Below are 14,708 nucleotides of genomic sequence, written 5' to 3'. Positions count from 1 at the left end.
AATCCCAATGGTTCACAACATGAATCAGGCATCCAGTCGGTGATTGGCTACTGTCGATGTATGTCATCGCTTATTTCCGGATATGAGATTGGCTCACGCGCTGGTACGCGTCTCGTTCTGACGTACGTTTCATTTTGCTTCAAGATGGCGATGCACCTGTTTCAGTACTAGTGACCAGTTTGGTTCCCTCCGCGATTTAACTAATTACAACGGTTTAAATCGAGTAGAACTTGTTTTAAGGGCTGACTCCGTCCACTATGTCCACGGAGGAGCTGTCAGCCTCCGACAGCGAGCCCGCGCTGGCAGGCACCGGTGAGCGCTGGGCGCCGGTGGGCGCAGTGTCTAACCCCGAGGAGGAGCGCGCTGTCGGCGGCCAACCGAGGCAGGGAGGCTCGGTCGTCGGAGCAGACCCGGACGAAGAAATGGCGGGGCGGCTGAGGAAGCTGGAGGACGAGCAGGAATTGCTCAACTCGTCGCTGCTCGCCCTGACGTCGCATTTTGCCCAGGTGCAGTTCCGACTCAAGCAGATCGTCCACGCGCAGAGCGACGAGAAGGAGAAGATGCTCACTGAGCTGGAGGAGTTCGCCTTCCGGGGATGCCCCCATGTGGTGGGGTGCGGACCCCGGGGCGCCGGGCACCTCCACAACACGGTGAGATTGCAAAATTACTAATTTTCGGCAGAAATTGACGTCCAGCCTATTTGGACTGCGTATCATTTCCATAGACGGGGATAGACGTTCAATCCATTTGAATTGGACGTCTATTCTCGTCAATGGCAGACAATGAGTTAATCTCGATTTGAAGACTGGGCATCCATTTGAGTGTTATGTCACACAGATCAAATCAACGTCCAATTTGAAGCGGATTAAGGCAGTTTTTCTGCAGCATGCGGGATTTTTCCTCATCTATTGCTGGTGGAAAATGTTTCTGTCTTCAGAGCAGGATGAATATTATAAAAATAGACAGCAATGCCTGTGGCTGAATGTTGTTTGATCAAGGCTGATATGTACTCAGCCAATATTTACTTCCTGGTCTTGACGTTTTTCTATTCGCCCCCTTTCTCATGCACGCATCACTTCCAGGAGGACTTGGTGAGTTGGATGGCATGTTTGTCCACATTTTACTTGGAAGATAGTTTTTCCTTCCAAAACATCCATATCAATACACAATATAAAAAAACTTTAGTTTCTTCCTCACAGGTTATAATACTGGGCTGTCGATTTTAACCATTTTGTTCATGACACTTGTAGTATCTCCTTTTTCAAACATTCTTCGATGGTGTTTGTTAACCACATATAAACATTTAATTGAATAGCCAAGAGCTGGTATAAATAACATTCATGTGAAAGATTGCTCAAAGAGTCTGAATTTGCAAATCATGAATGTCCTAGAAGTATGATAAAAAAAATTAAAAAATTCAAGCAAAACAATGACACAGCTTGCAAACATATGCATCAGTCACACCATGCGCAAACAGCACATAAACATTGATACAGTTAAAACAGGTTAAACGTTGCTAAGAAAATACACACATTTGATAGTTTCTGTACCTCTGCAATTGGTCTCTGGCTTTCTCCTTTTTCTGTGTGAGACTCCGGGGCCGTTTACATGGTGACGCTCCAAGAATACGAGAGATTTCATGTTGGCATTTACATGGTTCCATCTCCATTCGAACAATGTCGCAGATCTGCCTAAAAAAAGATGTAGTATTCATGCCAGGCCCTTAGGGGCAGTGCAGTTTTACAAGGTGACAGCGAATGATGCACTTCTTTGACAACAACCTCCTCAGCCCAGAAGACGACATACTGCCCACTCGAAGCAATGGCGTCCACGCGTTTTTTTTCTTTTGCTTCAAAAGGTACAAAAACGCTAACATACAATATGTTTAAATTAAAAATATTATAATAACAGTCTATGTCTACGCTAGGATGGATAATGGCCTTAAACGTGTAATTGGTTAGACTATACGGCATGTCAGCTACATTAATGTGCCTCTTATTCGTGCAAGAACTTATACAGATAAGTTAGCCGGCTAATAGTACCCGCCACTTAACTCATTCACTCCCAGCCATTTTCACTGGAGCAAGGCCCTTCGCTCCCAGCCGTTTTACTGGATTTTGACTGATTTTGCAAGGCCCACAGAAAATTCTGGTATATTGCTATATAAACATGGAACCCACCAAAAGAAAAATTAGACTGTCTTCTTTCAGCAGGAAAAAAAGTAAATTCATATCTTTTTTCATTCTTTAGTAATCAGCATTAGAAAATAGCTTTGTTTGAGCAATTTTCCAATTTCTGATGAAAAAACAGAAATTGAGCTTTTTGTGAAAGCATACATTTCAAACATAACTTTAACACAGCTGTTTCTTGCTTTAGTTACATCCCAAACATCTGAATTTTTTTTGTCCTTTTACAAAATAACGTAAATAACAAGACAGATAGAGCTTTTGATAGCAAAGTAACTATTTACACATAACTAACTGAGGTGATGCTGTTTTGGCTGCGACAGCCAGGTTAAGTTTTCCCTCATCGCCGCCTGTCTCATAAAAGATGGATTTTTTTGAGTCTCTGCGAGGTCTGCTCGGCGAGCAGCACGGACTCAACGACATCGTCCGCTGCACTGGTGGTCCCGGTCGTTCTGCTGGGTCGTCCAGCGCCTGGCATCCAAGGCGTCCTCTCGGTTGATCTGCTCGGTCGTCCGCCGCCTGGCTACTGCCCTCCAGTGGCCAGTTTTATTGCTTTATAATGGATTTTCAGCTTTGTGCTTTGGAGCTCAGTTGAATGAGAACCCAGAGATGTCTCTTATGAAAATAAGACGTATAAATCCGTCTTTGGGACACTGAAACAATTGAAAATAGAACGTATTTATACGTTTTTGGGAGCAAAAGAGTTAATATATATATATACGAGTGTCTCTGTACAACAATCGGATACTAAGGACAAGACGTCATGGAGCGTGCCATCACTATTTTTAGTGCGGCATGCTGGCATTGTAATTAATGGAGGCGAACGATCAAGACGTGGCATTCCTGCTCCTCTTTTCTTTTCCACAGTCATTGTTTACAGTTTATCATCTAGAGTGTAGAACAGGTGTCAGGAACCTGTGTTTTCATGAGTCATTTCTGGCTCTCTTGATGACTGCATCTGCCTCTCCGCCAACCCGTAATTTTTTAAATGTGGTTCAGGCCAGGTCGCTGGACTTGAAGAGTGATTGAGAAGAGCTGATAATTCATTCACACATTTTTCTTGAACCTTCAAACGTACGTCGCAATAATATGCTTCAATTCTCCCATCGCGGATTACGCGGAGATGAGCATTTTATTGCAGAGCTCGTCACCCGCCTCAAGTCTCCGATCAGCCAGCTGCGGGGCTGGTCCCTCCCAACTCGTTGCCGCCCGATCATGAATATATAAAAATGCGTAGATGAAAATTAAACCCCCAAAAAGTGAACTGCATGGTACCTCTAGTCACAGAGGTGTGCAATCTGTTTTTTTCATGCCACTTCCAGGATCGCCACTGTTCTACACAAGCACGCCTGGTTGCGGCTCTCAGGAAATATACGCAGCGCCACACCATGTGTGTGTGTATTTGTTATTTTCCAAGTGATGAGAGCGCAACTGAGCCTCGATTGTATCATCCCAAGTAACGATGTCAGGCTTTCGTTGTTGTTTTCTAAAGCTTTATTTTAATCACAACGTGTGATGTGTTCAATTGCGTTCATGAAAAAAAAAAAACTGTGATCACAAAAATGAGTTCCCGACCCCTGGTCTAGAGGGTGTAGTAATTTCGAAATTATGAGTAATGAGTTTCCAGTTCAGCAGTTCAGAGGTAAACCAAATGCAAATGCAGGCCTACCTTGCAGAAACGGAGGGTAGGGGGGCTTAAATGCACCTTAAACGTAGTGCGGACAGCTATAAAAATAGTCGGTAAACTACCCTGGAGAAAATTATCTGTCCTAGTATAGACGTAGCCTGTGTAAAGGCGAGGCAATCGTTGCGTCACCATGTAAACGGCCACTCAGACGACGCCTGCTTTTCTTTCTGGCTCCATTAAAGACGCACATACTACAGTGGATAGTCAGAGCATTAAGTAGGCAGGACAATTTGAAATACTCACATTTGATTGGCTATAATAGGACTTAGGAGTGGGAACCTCTTGGTACCTCACAATACGATACGATTTGCGATACAAAGCTCACGATAATGATAATCTGACGATATGGCGATACAACGGTTATCGATACATTGGTCAGGAAATTATGCTATTCTACAAACGACTAAAAAACAGAAAAACAAGCTTCTGCTGTGAATTGTAATTACTGAATCACTAGTAGACATCCATCCATCCATCCATCCATTATCTTCCGCTTATTGAACGTCTATGGCCGTCAGTGGCAGCCAATGCCAGGCAATGAGGTAATTTTGCGCCATTTAAGGTCATTTACCTGTTGATTTTCATTTACTTCCTGTTGAATTTGGGGTATTTTATGGGTCACTTCCTGTTTATTTTGCGTTACATAACAGGAAGTGACCTGGGAATTACCCAAATAAATAGGCAGTGACTCAAACTCAACAGGAAATTACCTGTAAATGCCCTAAAATGAACAGCAAGTGACCTGTAAATGCCCTGAAAATCGGACAGAATGACTGTGAATGCTCTGCTTTCGAATGAACGAACGTTTCTAGTCTAAATGGTTTGGGCGTCGAGCACCGTCAATGCAACCTTAGAGTTAACTAAGACACTATTATGGTGGAAGATTTTGGTAGCAACTTGTTGGTTCCCATTTTCTTATTTATTTTTTAGACATTGACACCTTTTTAAAACGATATCTCGATTCTTGCCAGAAGCATATCGATAACCTTTGGTGATACAAAGTATTACGATTAGGGCTGTCAAAATTATCGCGTTAACGGGCGGTAATTAATTTTTTAAATTAATCACGTTAAAATATTTGACGCAATTAACGCACTAGCCCCGCTCAGACAGATTTAAATGTCAGTATAGTGAAAGGCCAACTTGTTAATTGTGTTTTATGGAGTTTTTCCGCCCTCTGCTGGCGCTCGGGTGCGACTGCTTTTATTGGCTTCAGCATCCATTACCATTGTGTAAGTAGTTATTGACATCAACAAAGGCGGGCTACTAGTTTATTTTTGGATTGAAAATTTTACAAATTTTATTAAAACGAAAACATTAAGAGGAGTTTTAATATAAAATTTCTATAACCATACTATACTATACTATACTATACTATACTATACTAATATTCATCTTTAACAACTACAAGTCTTTCTATCCATGGATCACTTTAACAGAATGTTAATGTTATTGCCATCTTGTTGATTTATTGTAAACAAATACAGTACTTGTGTACCGTATGTTGAATGTAAATATCCATCTTGTGTCTTATCTTTCCATTCCAACAATAATATACAGAAAAATATGGCATATTTTATAGATGGTTTGAATTGCGATTAATTGCGATTAATTACGATTAATTAATTTTTAAGCTGTAATTAACTCGATTAAAAATTTTAATCGTTTGACAGCCCTAATTACGATATATCACCATTTCGATATTTTATCACACCCCTAATAGGACTGGCATTTAAAACAGTCTGACGACAGCTGTTGTGGCTATTTCCTGGAAACATTTGCCTTTGACAGATTTTTCTTTCAGATTGCTAAACAAGATTCTTTCTGCTGAGATGCACTTGTTAAAAATCTTGTGTCGCGCTTTTAAGAAGGCGATAGACATCTCCCTAGTACCTGACTTTTTAATAATTAAAGAAAAATCAAATTTACTGAAATACTAAAAAAAATTGTCATTAAAAATATTGAATTAAGATGGAACCCTTTTTAATCTGTAAAAATGGAATATCTGTAAGTTTTAAGATTTTTTTTCTTTATTAAAAATTCATTTGCTTCATTGATAATGATAAATGTCCAATCCATTTTGACTGGAGGATGGTAGTAATTTCAAAATTTGCCTAAAATATTTTTACAAAACCCCAAAAACTTATCAGCTGCCATTAACGGTGTTCTGATAAATTTTGCAACTCATCAAAATTTGCAACTTTGCGGTTCTGCGCATGAGCATAACGTTAAAAATGGTCACGAATGGAGCGTTCCAAAGTAAACACTACAAACTTTCTTTAAAGAAAAGAATATTAAGTTTGATCATGGAAGCACATGTAGAAATGTTCTCCTCAGACACATCCTACCATGTTAGCTGCACACAACAACTGCACCCTGCTCTCTCACTGTTAACGACTTCGCCGTGTCGTTAAGCATTAATTTACGCCACTTTCGTGTTGCACATGTATGTTTATAATGTAACTATTTAGCACCTTTGGATAATATAGAGAGTCCAACTGGATGTAAAAGAGGGCTTTTTCACCACCATAAAAGCTTTGGGAGCAAAATTTTATAAGGGGGCAAATTTTGACAGAACAACGGCAAAAGACATCCCATCCCTTTAAACTGGTTTCAAACAGATTGGGCGGCTACTCGTGACGAACGAATTGAAGTTTACAGCAGAAGGATGAAAAGAACCACATGATTAGACATCTATCATCATCAATGGCACTGGAAGAATAAATATTGAAAAAGAATTCAATTTTAAAAAATCTGTTAAAAAAAAAAAAAAAAAGATTTATTTTTACTTTACAATATGATTATTTTTGGTGACGTTGAGTGATGTTATAATGTGTTGTTCCAGAGCGAGCGGGAGAAACGGGAGCGTCTGGAAGCTCAGCGAGAGAAGCAAAAAGATTTGATCTTCCAGCTAAAGACTCAGCTGGACGATCTGGAGCACTTTGCCTACCAGGAGGGAAGCTACGACTCGCTGCCGCAGTCCGTCGTCATGGAGCGCCAGAAGGTAGTAAACATTACTAGTGAAGAAAAAGAGTCGATTCTTCCATGTTACAGGTTGTTTTACTCGTATAACGAACAGGAGATGATGAATAAAAAAAGAACAAAGAATTTACACTTAAAGACAGACCAACAGAAAAGACATGACATCTGGTCCCGGGACCCCCCCCCAAAAAAAAAAGTGCTCGAGCCTTCCTGTGCATAGTCTTTTTTTAAACCCCCTTCTAACTTGGAGGGAATGGATTTCTTCTTCTGGAGAATTGCTTGGAATGTACAACCCCCAGCCCTGATCAGATTACATACACTGCTGAGTGGACAAAGGCCTATGTGGATATGGAAGAAATGTGACATCTTCCACATATGATTATTGTGAATAAATAGAAATATATTTCTACACTAGTATCATATTTGGAGTTCCCAGTGTTCAGGTTTATAACGCTGCCGCTTCGGATAGGTCATAATCGACGAACTGATCAAAAAGTTGGACGTCAACCTGAACGAGGACATCGGCGACTTGTCGCCCGAGGAGCTGCGGCGGCGCGTGGACGCCGCCATCGCGCAGATCGTTAACCCGGCGCGGGTCAAGGAGCAGCTGGTAGAGCAGCTCAAGACGCAGATTCGAGATCTGGAGATGTTCATCAACTTCATTCAGGGTAAGCAGCTGATTCACTCGCGTGTCAGAACGTTTTGGCGCTCATGTAGATTAAACGTGCCGTTTTCCTCGCAGATGAGGTGGGCAACCCTCTGCTGTCTGACGGCGTGCGCAGCCAGCAGCCTCTTGCGGCTTCCGCTGAGGCCAGGGGTCGCGGAGGGAAGCGGCCAGGTGAGATCTTTTCTTTGTCAAACTACCCGTGGCGTTAAATGGTTCTTTTGTAGTGCTGCCAATGGTCTTCTCTTGATAATAAGTTGGCATGTATGTAAATAACTTACCTTCTCCAAATTTAGATTGGGCAAGGCTAATGCTAACGGTTTGTCAGACAACACACTGTCAGACTAGACACTGCTACATGAGGATACTCAGAGTGGTATTGGATAATCGAACATTGGTGCTAGTAGTTTGCCAAAATTTAATCATTCAGCTGCTTGGTTATTAACCCTTTTAGGGACAGTGGTCCCTACTGTGAATATCTATTCACATGTTATCATTAGCTTAACTCATTAACTGGCAGCCCAGGTCACAGAGGATGCTCTGTGGCAGTGATGTTTTCGTCAACGATGACGATAACGAAAATAATTAGTCAACGAACACTTTTTTTTCTTGACCATGACGAGACGATAATGAGCTAAAACGTGGCAGAGTTTTGGCAGACTAAAACATAAGGAGCCTAATGCCAGTTTTGGTTTGATGAGACGAGAACATGACAAAAATGCGCAAGTTTCTGTCACATGTTCACATATTCACAATATGTGACATTTTATGTGTAGCTAGCCTGCATCATGGTAGTGGTTGTGTCACTCATGTGATGTGCTGAACCCCCCTCCCCGCACACTCACCAGTGCAGTGTCATCTCCTCAAGGCTTGCACGGTAAGATTTGTATTCTCATATCTTGGCCAGTGGGAATATGCAATGTTGCTTTAGCGTTTAAAGGTCTGTGCTGAGTGATCATCACACACTAAATGTAACCCGTAGCATTAGCATAACATTTGCGTTAGCATTAGGCTAATGCTACAGCGAGCATCCTCTTAGTCTCAGACAACTTTTTTTACATAGTTTGTCGCGTCCAGGTGGGTATAATTAATTGAAAATAATGTGGTTTTCCTGCTGAGCGTGTATTATCACCAAGTTGCCGTTGTCCTTGTTAACGGCGACGCTACAATACTTGCTCATCTGTCAATGTTAATTCGAAATAGTTGGAAACATTTATTTATTTATCTTTGCAGTATTTTTTTTTTAATTTGCAGACAAAAACATTTTTAGTAAATGTCGACTAGAACTAGACGACAACAAACACATTTTGAGATGACTAAAATGTGACTAAGACTAATAAGTATTTTCATCCAAAAGGCTAAGGCGAATATTCATATTCATTTTTTTTCTCTCCAAAATGGATCCTTCAATTAATCTAATCATTTTATTTCAGACTATTCATACACAGGTACTCCTCGGGTTACGAATGAGTTCCGTTCCTAAACTGGCGACGTAACCTGAATTTCCTCACAAGTTGGAATTAACCCTTTAAGTACCCTTAGATACCCCTTAAATCTCAAAATAACAATCCAAAAACATGTATTATTCGTCATATTAATAAAGAATAAGATACTGTACTTACCATCAATGCTGGTGGATGGTGAAAAAGGTACACTGATTAAGCCGGCTTGTTCACAATTTGGAGACTCAAGAGTTCTTGTTTCACTGATGTTTACTGTAGTTTTACTTTTAAACTACTGAGGCACCCTAGAACCTGCTGGTGAACAAACGGGTAAGTCGATGTGACTTATGAAGCTTATTAGAACTTGATTTCAGCAACTTAGACGAGGTCGAGCTGCTTACGCTACTCTGTCGCTTGCTCCATCGCACTCTACTTCCTTAGTAGAAAACAGAAAGCAATGTGATTGGGTCTGCACTCACTGTAATTAAACGTATAAACTTCACCATTTTAATTTAACTTGTAAACAAATTATTATTATTAGCGATATAGTCCAAAGAACTGTAAAATAGATGCACGCAAAAAAAAACAAAAAAAAATTTGCGGATCATGTAAATTTTCAATAGTGAGAGAGCAGCTCCTCTTAGCTGCGAAACAAATATTTGCAGGGAAACTTGACAACTGTTAACACTGAGAAAAATACGGAGTTCAAACACAAACTCTACCCCATTACGCGACAAAAAACAAAACAAAACAAACAAACAAACAAAAAAACACTGGAGACAAAATGATGGACGAGCTGTGACGCTGAAATCACGTAAGTCGAGTACCTCATAACGCGGGTACTACTTGTACATGTTTATTAGCCGTTACAAAATATGTGCGGGCAACACTATTACTACAGTTGGATGTCAAATGAGGGCCGCAAAATTTTCTCCCGTGAGCCATAATTGGCTCCTAGGCCAAAATGTTTAGAACCCTGTCCTATATGAACGTAATGAAAAAATAAATAAGAAAAAAAATATATTATCCGTGCATGAAAGGGTTAACTCATTGACGGCGATAAACATCCAATCCATTTGAATTGGGTGGGTTGGCAGCGAAGGAACGAAATGAAAAATATGGAGGCGCTTATCTTCCAAAGAATATCTCTGGCTACAGAGTTGATGTATGAAGATTGAACGTTTGTGTCTGCGTCTCCCCAGTGGACCCGGCGCAGGCGCAAAGGATGCGCGAGACGGGCCTGCAGTTGATCCAGAAGGCGCTGACGGTGCTTCAGATGTTCGCCGCCAGCCAATTCGGCTGTTCGGTCGGCCAGACGCCGTCGGCCTGGCCCCAGGAGTCGGAGCAGCGCGACTACGGTCCCCTCCTCCGTCGTCTAGAGGCCACCGTGGACAAGGTCCGTGTGCTGGGCTCGCGTCGCCAGTCGGGCCCGGACCACGTGGTCCACTACGGCGGGAGCCTGGCGGCAGGGCCGCGCGACGAGCTTACAGCGTGCGTCCGTAAGGAGCTGGCCCCAGTTCTCAAGGACTTGCTGGCTCACGGCCTGGTATCGCCGTCCCAGACGGTCAGCCTGGTTCTGGCGCCAATCTCCTGCTTGCTACCCCGGCAGAGCGCCGGCCCTCAGACGGCGCACCCCTGGGAGCTCTTCGTCAAGTACTACCACTGCAAAAACGGCAAAGCTTTTGCCGAGTCGCCCGCCCGTCAGCTGTCGCAGTCTTTCGGCCTGCCGGTCGGGGGCAACCAGGTCGGCGTCACGCCTAAACAGTCGCTCTTGTGGGCCGTCCACACGGTCCTGAAGGAACATGGCCGCTACAAGCGGGGCCCCGACACGGAGTTCAAGGCGCTGGTGTGTATGGCCCTCAATGAGCAGCGGCTGGTGTCGTGGCTCAACCTGCTGTGCAAGACGGGCTCGCTGGTGCATCCCCACTACCTGTCCTGGAGCTATATGGCGCAAACCGGCTTCGAGGGCGCGCTCCGCATCCTGGGGCGCATCAGCCACCTCAAGTTCGACCTACCCGTTGACTTGGCTGTGCGCCAGCTCAAGAACATCAAGGACGCCTTTTGACCACACGATAATTCCAGACCGTGACATCACAGGGGTGGACAACAATGTAACACTTTTTGCTTCATTCATGCATTTCTTTTTCCTAAAAAGGGTCCATTTACTTACCATATTTTTCGGACTATAAGTCGCACCTGAGTATAAGTCGCACCAGCCAAAAAATGTGCAATGGAGAGGAATAAAACATATTTCAGTCGCACTGGAGTATAAGTTGCATTTTGAGGGGAAATTTACTTGATAAAATCCGACACCAAGAACAGACATGTCATATTGAAAGGCCACCTAGCCCTTAGCCCACGATTAGCTTTTAGCCCACGATTAGCTTTTTTTTATTTTCTTTATTTCAGTAAGAGTAACCTCATTTTGCAAGTCCCTTACAAGTTTGTCGCTAACTCCAAACTTTCTTTCTGCTGCTCGACGCTGTTTTTCAAATGCATATTCCACTAGTTGCAGCTTGTTATCTGCAGAATATGATTTTCTTTTCAGAGTCATTTTGTCCAGCCCTTCTAAGTTGTTTTTATTTGTTTTTATAAGTTACCGCCAATGTTGAAACACAGGCCTTGAGCGCCTCTTGCGGTTTAGTGTGAAAATAGCATGTGAAATGATATAATAATGTGTTAATAATTTCACACATAAGTCGCTCCAGAGTATAAATCGCACCCCCAGCCAAACTATAAAAAAAAAAACTGCGACATATAGTCCGTTATTCATCATTTCATTTTTTAAATCAATGTATCCCATTACATAATTGACATATTATAAATAAAATTCAAACATGTATCACATACTTTTAAAAATGTATCTACTTGATCAAATCAAATAATAGATGAGTTATAATGAAATGAGGTATCAAGACATGATTTGATCATAAACACATCAACAGTACTGCACTGTAATTAGACAAAAGTACAATAAATCTTAGTATGTGCCCATTTAACAAATTTCGATACATTTTAATACATTAAAATGAATAATTATTAAATGATAACCATAAATGTAATTTGAAAGTATATAAATACACGTTTATGAATGAAGCACATACATAAAAAAACTAGAAGTAGCAGAGCACTCAGTGCAGACCTCTGACTAAACAGCCAAATTCAAAGCGTTGCCCTATTTCTGACCTCTGCGACCTTTGACACTTTCTTTCATCATATCACCTGCACTTTAAATTGAGTTAAATAAGCTAATCCGTTAATAAATTGTCACAAAATTAATTTTCGCTGCCATTTTATTAAATGTTAGATTACAATTAAAACAATGTGACATTTATTCATGCATTTTAAGCTTTTTAAGAACTCCAGTAGCAAATGAGTAGGTCCACCTAAGCCTTAAGAAAATGCAACATGGTCCCTTGAGTCCAAAAGTTGGCCCACCCCTGTGATAACATCCTCAACATTCCAAGAGAGTAAGAATGTGACTACCTGAGTCAAATCTGGAGACAAATCCAAAGATGATGCAGTAAATGGACTTTGATTCATTGAGACCATTCTATTGTAGGAAAATGTGACTTGTTGTGGCAAGTATTTATTTCCCTTGAATGCAAACACAATAGCTGCGATGAAAGTGCTACCTACTCGCCTGCATAATGTTTCAAAGTGCTTACAACAATACCAGCGACATTTAAGACTTGTATTTGCCCTGTCAACTTATTATTTATGTACAGAAGAATTTATTTATTGGAGAGCATGTTTTAGTTGAAGCAGAAAAGATCCATACGCTTGTAAGCTTGGCTGAATCGCATTAATTTTTTTTTTTACTTTATCCCGAACACAAATATTTATATTAAGGTATTTATGTAGTATTTTTTTCCTCATATTCCAATAATGTTTCATGCAGAGGAGCAGTGAGCAGAATAAAATGTGATGAACTATTGAGCTTTTTTCCCCCTGCAGATTTCACGATCTTAAATGTCAATGAATGATGTAAATGCTACTTTAATTTTCAAATAATTATACATATTTGTACACAATTAACTGTTCATGAGCCTATTAAACTGGGCTGCTACTGATGGCATCAAATCCATTTTCAGGCATGAAAATCTCACCATTCGGCGAAATTCACCATTTTGAAGTCAAATAGGGTGCCCAATGTGAATTGTGTAGATCCAAAGCAAAAATTTTTAAGGGGGGGTTTCGGGAGATTTTTTTTTTTTTTTAATGTCGGACGCTTGGTATGCAAGCGGTGAAAGCGGCACAAAGCCAAAAAAGCGTACCAGAGTGGCCAAAACATTGACTTGAGGGTACATTGAAAGGAGTGTACATGGGGTGTCCTGTCTCTTCAATGCTAAACTGCTGCACGTCGCCCGTGAATGAACACCTAAAGCGCCATCACCCAGTTGTAATTTTGGAAGACGGCAGGAGACAATTACATGCTGGTAGATTGTAAGTCCATCTAACTAACGACATGTTTTATTGAAGTTGCTAAGCCTGCCGCGATATGCAGTGAGTCCAATTATCACACAGTAAATAAAAATGAGGGCGGTAATTTTCACGGCTGCGTTTTATCGATTCACCACTCGCGCGTGCATACATTTGTGATGTATATTGTATGCTAGGGTGACAAACGTCCTCTTCTGCCCGGACAAGTCCTACTTTCACGTAGTATCCTCGTCGTCCGGGCGCGTTTTATAAATTCATAAAAATGTCCGGTTTTTATGATTTTTTTTACAGGACTAATTTCAAGAGAATCCCTCATGCCGCTGGGTGGCAGCGCCTGCCTGCGATGACATGGCTCCTAGCAGTAGCGAGGGAAGGAGTAGTTCTTGTTTTTGTTGGCAGTTTACCCCTATCATGAGGCATTACCGCCATCTTCTGGTACCGATTTGGCCACAACGCCTGCCCAGTTGTTAAGTTTTTCACGATGAATACGTATATAATGGCAACTGTTGACTTCTGTCGGAGCTTTGACTGTAAAATCCCGTTTGGTGTCTCATCGTTGCGCTGCCGATGATTGTAAACTTTTATAGCAAAGTTTGATTTTTGCCTCAGCTAGCTATCAGTAAGCTAAACCACGCTAGGCATTATTGGAAACGTAGTTTTGAACTGCTACGTTTGGAAACATGCTGGTTGAATAGTTTGTCAGTTTATTTCGGTTATTGTTTGTGTGCAATCTAGAACGTTGAACGAGAATATCAATTGAATGGGAATAACAATTCGTCAACGACAATTGTCGTGATAGTAATTTATAAAAATGTTTAGTTGGCACATAGTCTACTGTGTGTATGTGTATTGACTGGACTTTTCCATGGGTCTGCATTCTATATATATTATCATTATTTTATTATTTTTTTCAAACTGCATTTTTCCACCCAGAGTGAGGGGGCACACTTTAAATATATTAAAGTGATATAGGCATCTTTGAGTGAGCTTCGAGTAAAATTTAAGTATCTTGAGGCCGGGCTGAGTGTCCTCTTTTTGGGAAATCAAAATATGGTCACCCTATTGTATGCTGTTTATTATGTATGTTGATTGTTTATTATATGTACAACAGATGATTATTGGTCAGCAACACGACGTAGAATTAAGGTTCAGACATACAAAATAAGGAAACACATCTATATTCAATACTGTAAACGTTAGCATTGCTACATTGAGACTAATGGGGAAAAAAGACAACCTACTTTAGACTGCTATGAATCATTGGCAATCTTCTCCAAAACGCATAAAATATTATGAACAATATG

General features: G+C 41.2%; 1 protein-coding gene across 2 annotated transcripts; it reads left to right on the top strand.

The window, feature by feature from the left end:
- Positions 1-92: 92 nt before the first annotated feature.
- rundc1 (RUN domain containing 1) lies at positions 93-12,898 on the top strand. 2 transcript variants are annotated; one of them, XM_057817948.1, is made up of 5 exons: positions 93-650; positions 6,719-6,877; positions 7,325-7,523; positions 7,598-7,693; positions 10,164-12,898. In XM_057817948.1, the coding sequence occupies exons 1-5, from the start codon at positions 258-260 to the stop codon at positions 11,024-11,026; spliced, it is 1,710 nt and encodes a 569-aa protein (XP_057673931.1). In that variant the 5' UTR covers positions 93-257; the 3' UTR covers positions 11,027-12,898. The 2 variants fall into 2 exon arrangements, with proteins under 2 accessions (XP_057673931.1, XP_057673932.1); XM_057817949.1 differs by lacking the exon at positions 93-650 and adding an exon at positions 686-1,091.
- Positions 12,899-14,708: the final 1,810 nt, after the last annotated feature.

The sequence above is a fragment of the Corythoichthys intestinalis genome, chromosome 16 (assembly GCF_030265065.1).
Source record: "Corythoichthys intestinalis isolate RoL2023-P3 chromosome 16, ASM3026506v1, whole genome shotgun sequence".
In the NCBI taxonomy this organism is placed as follows: Eukaryota; Metazoa; Chordata; class Actinopteri; order Syngnathiformes; family Syngnathidae; genus Corythoichthys; species Corythoichthys intestinalis.
This window is presented reverse-complemented; position numbering and strand designations above follow the sequence as displayed.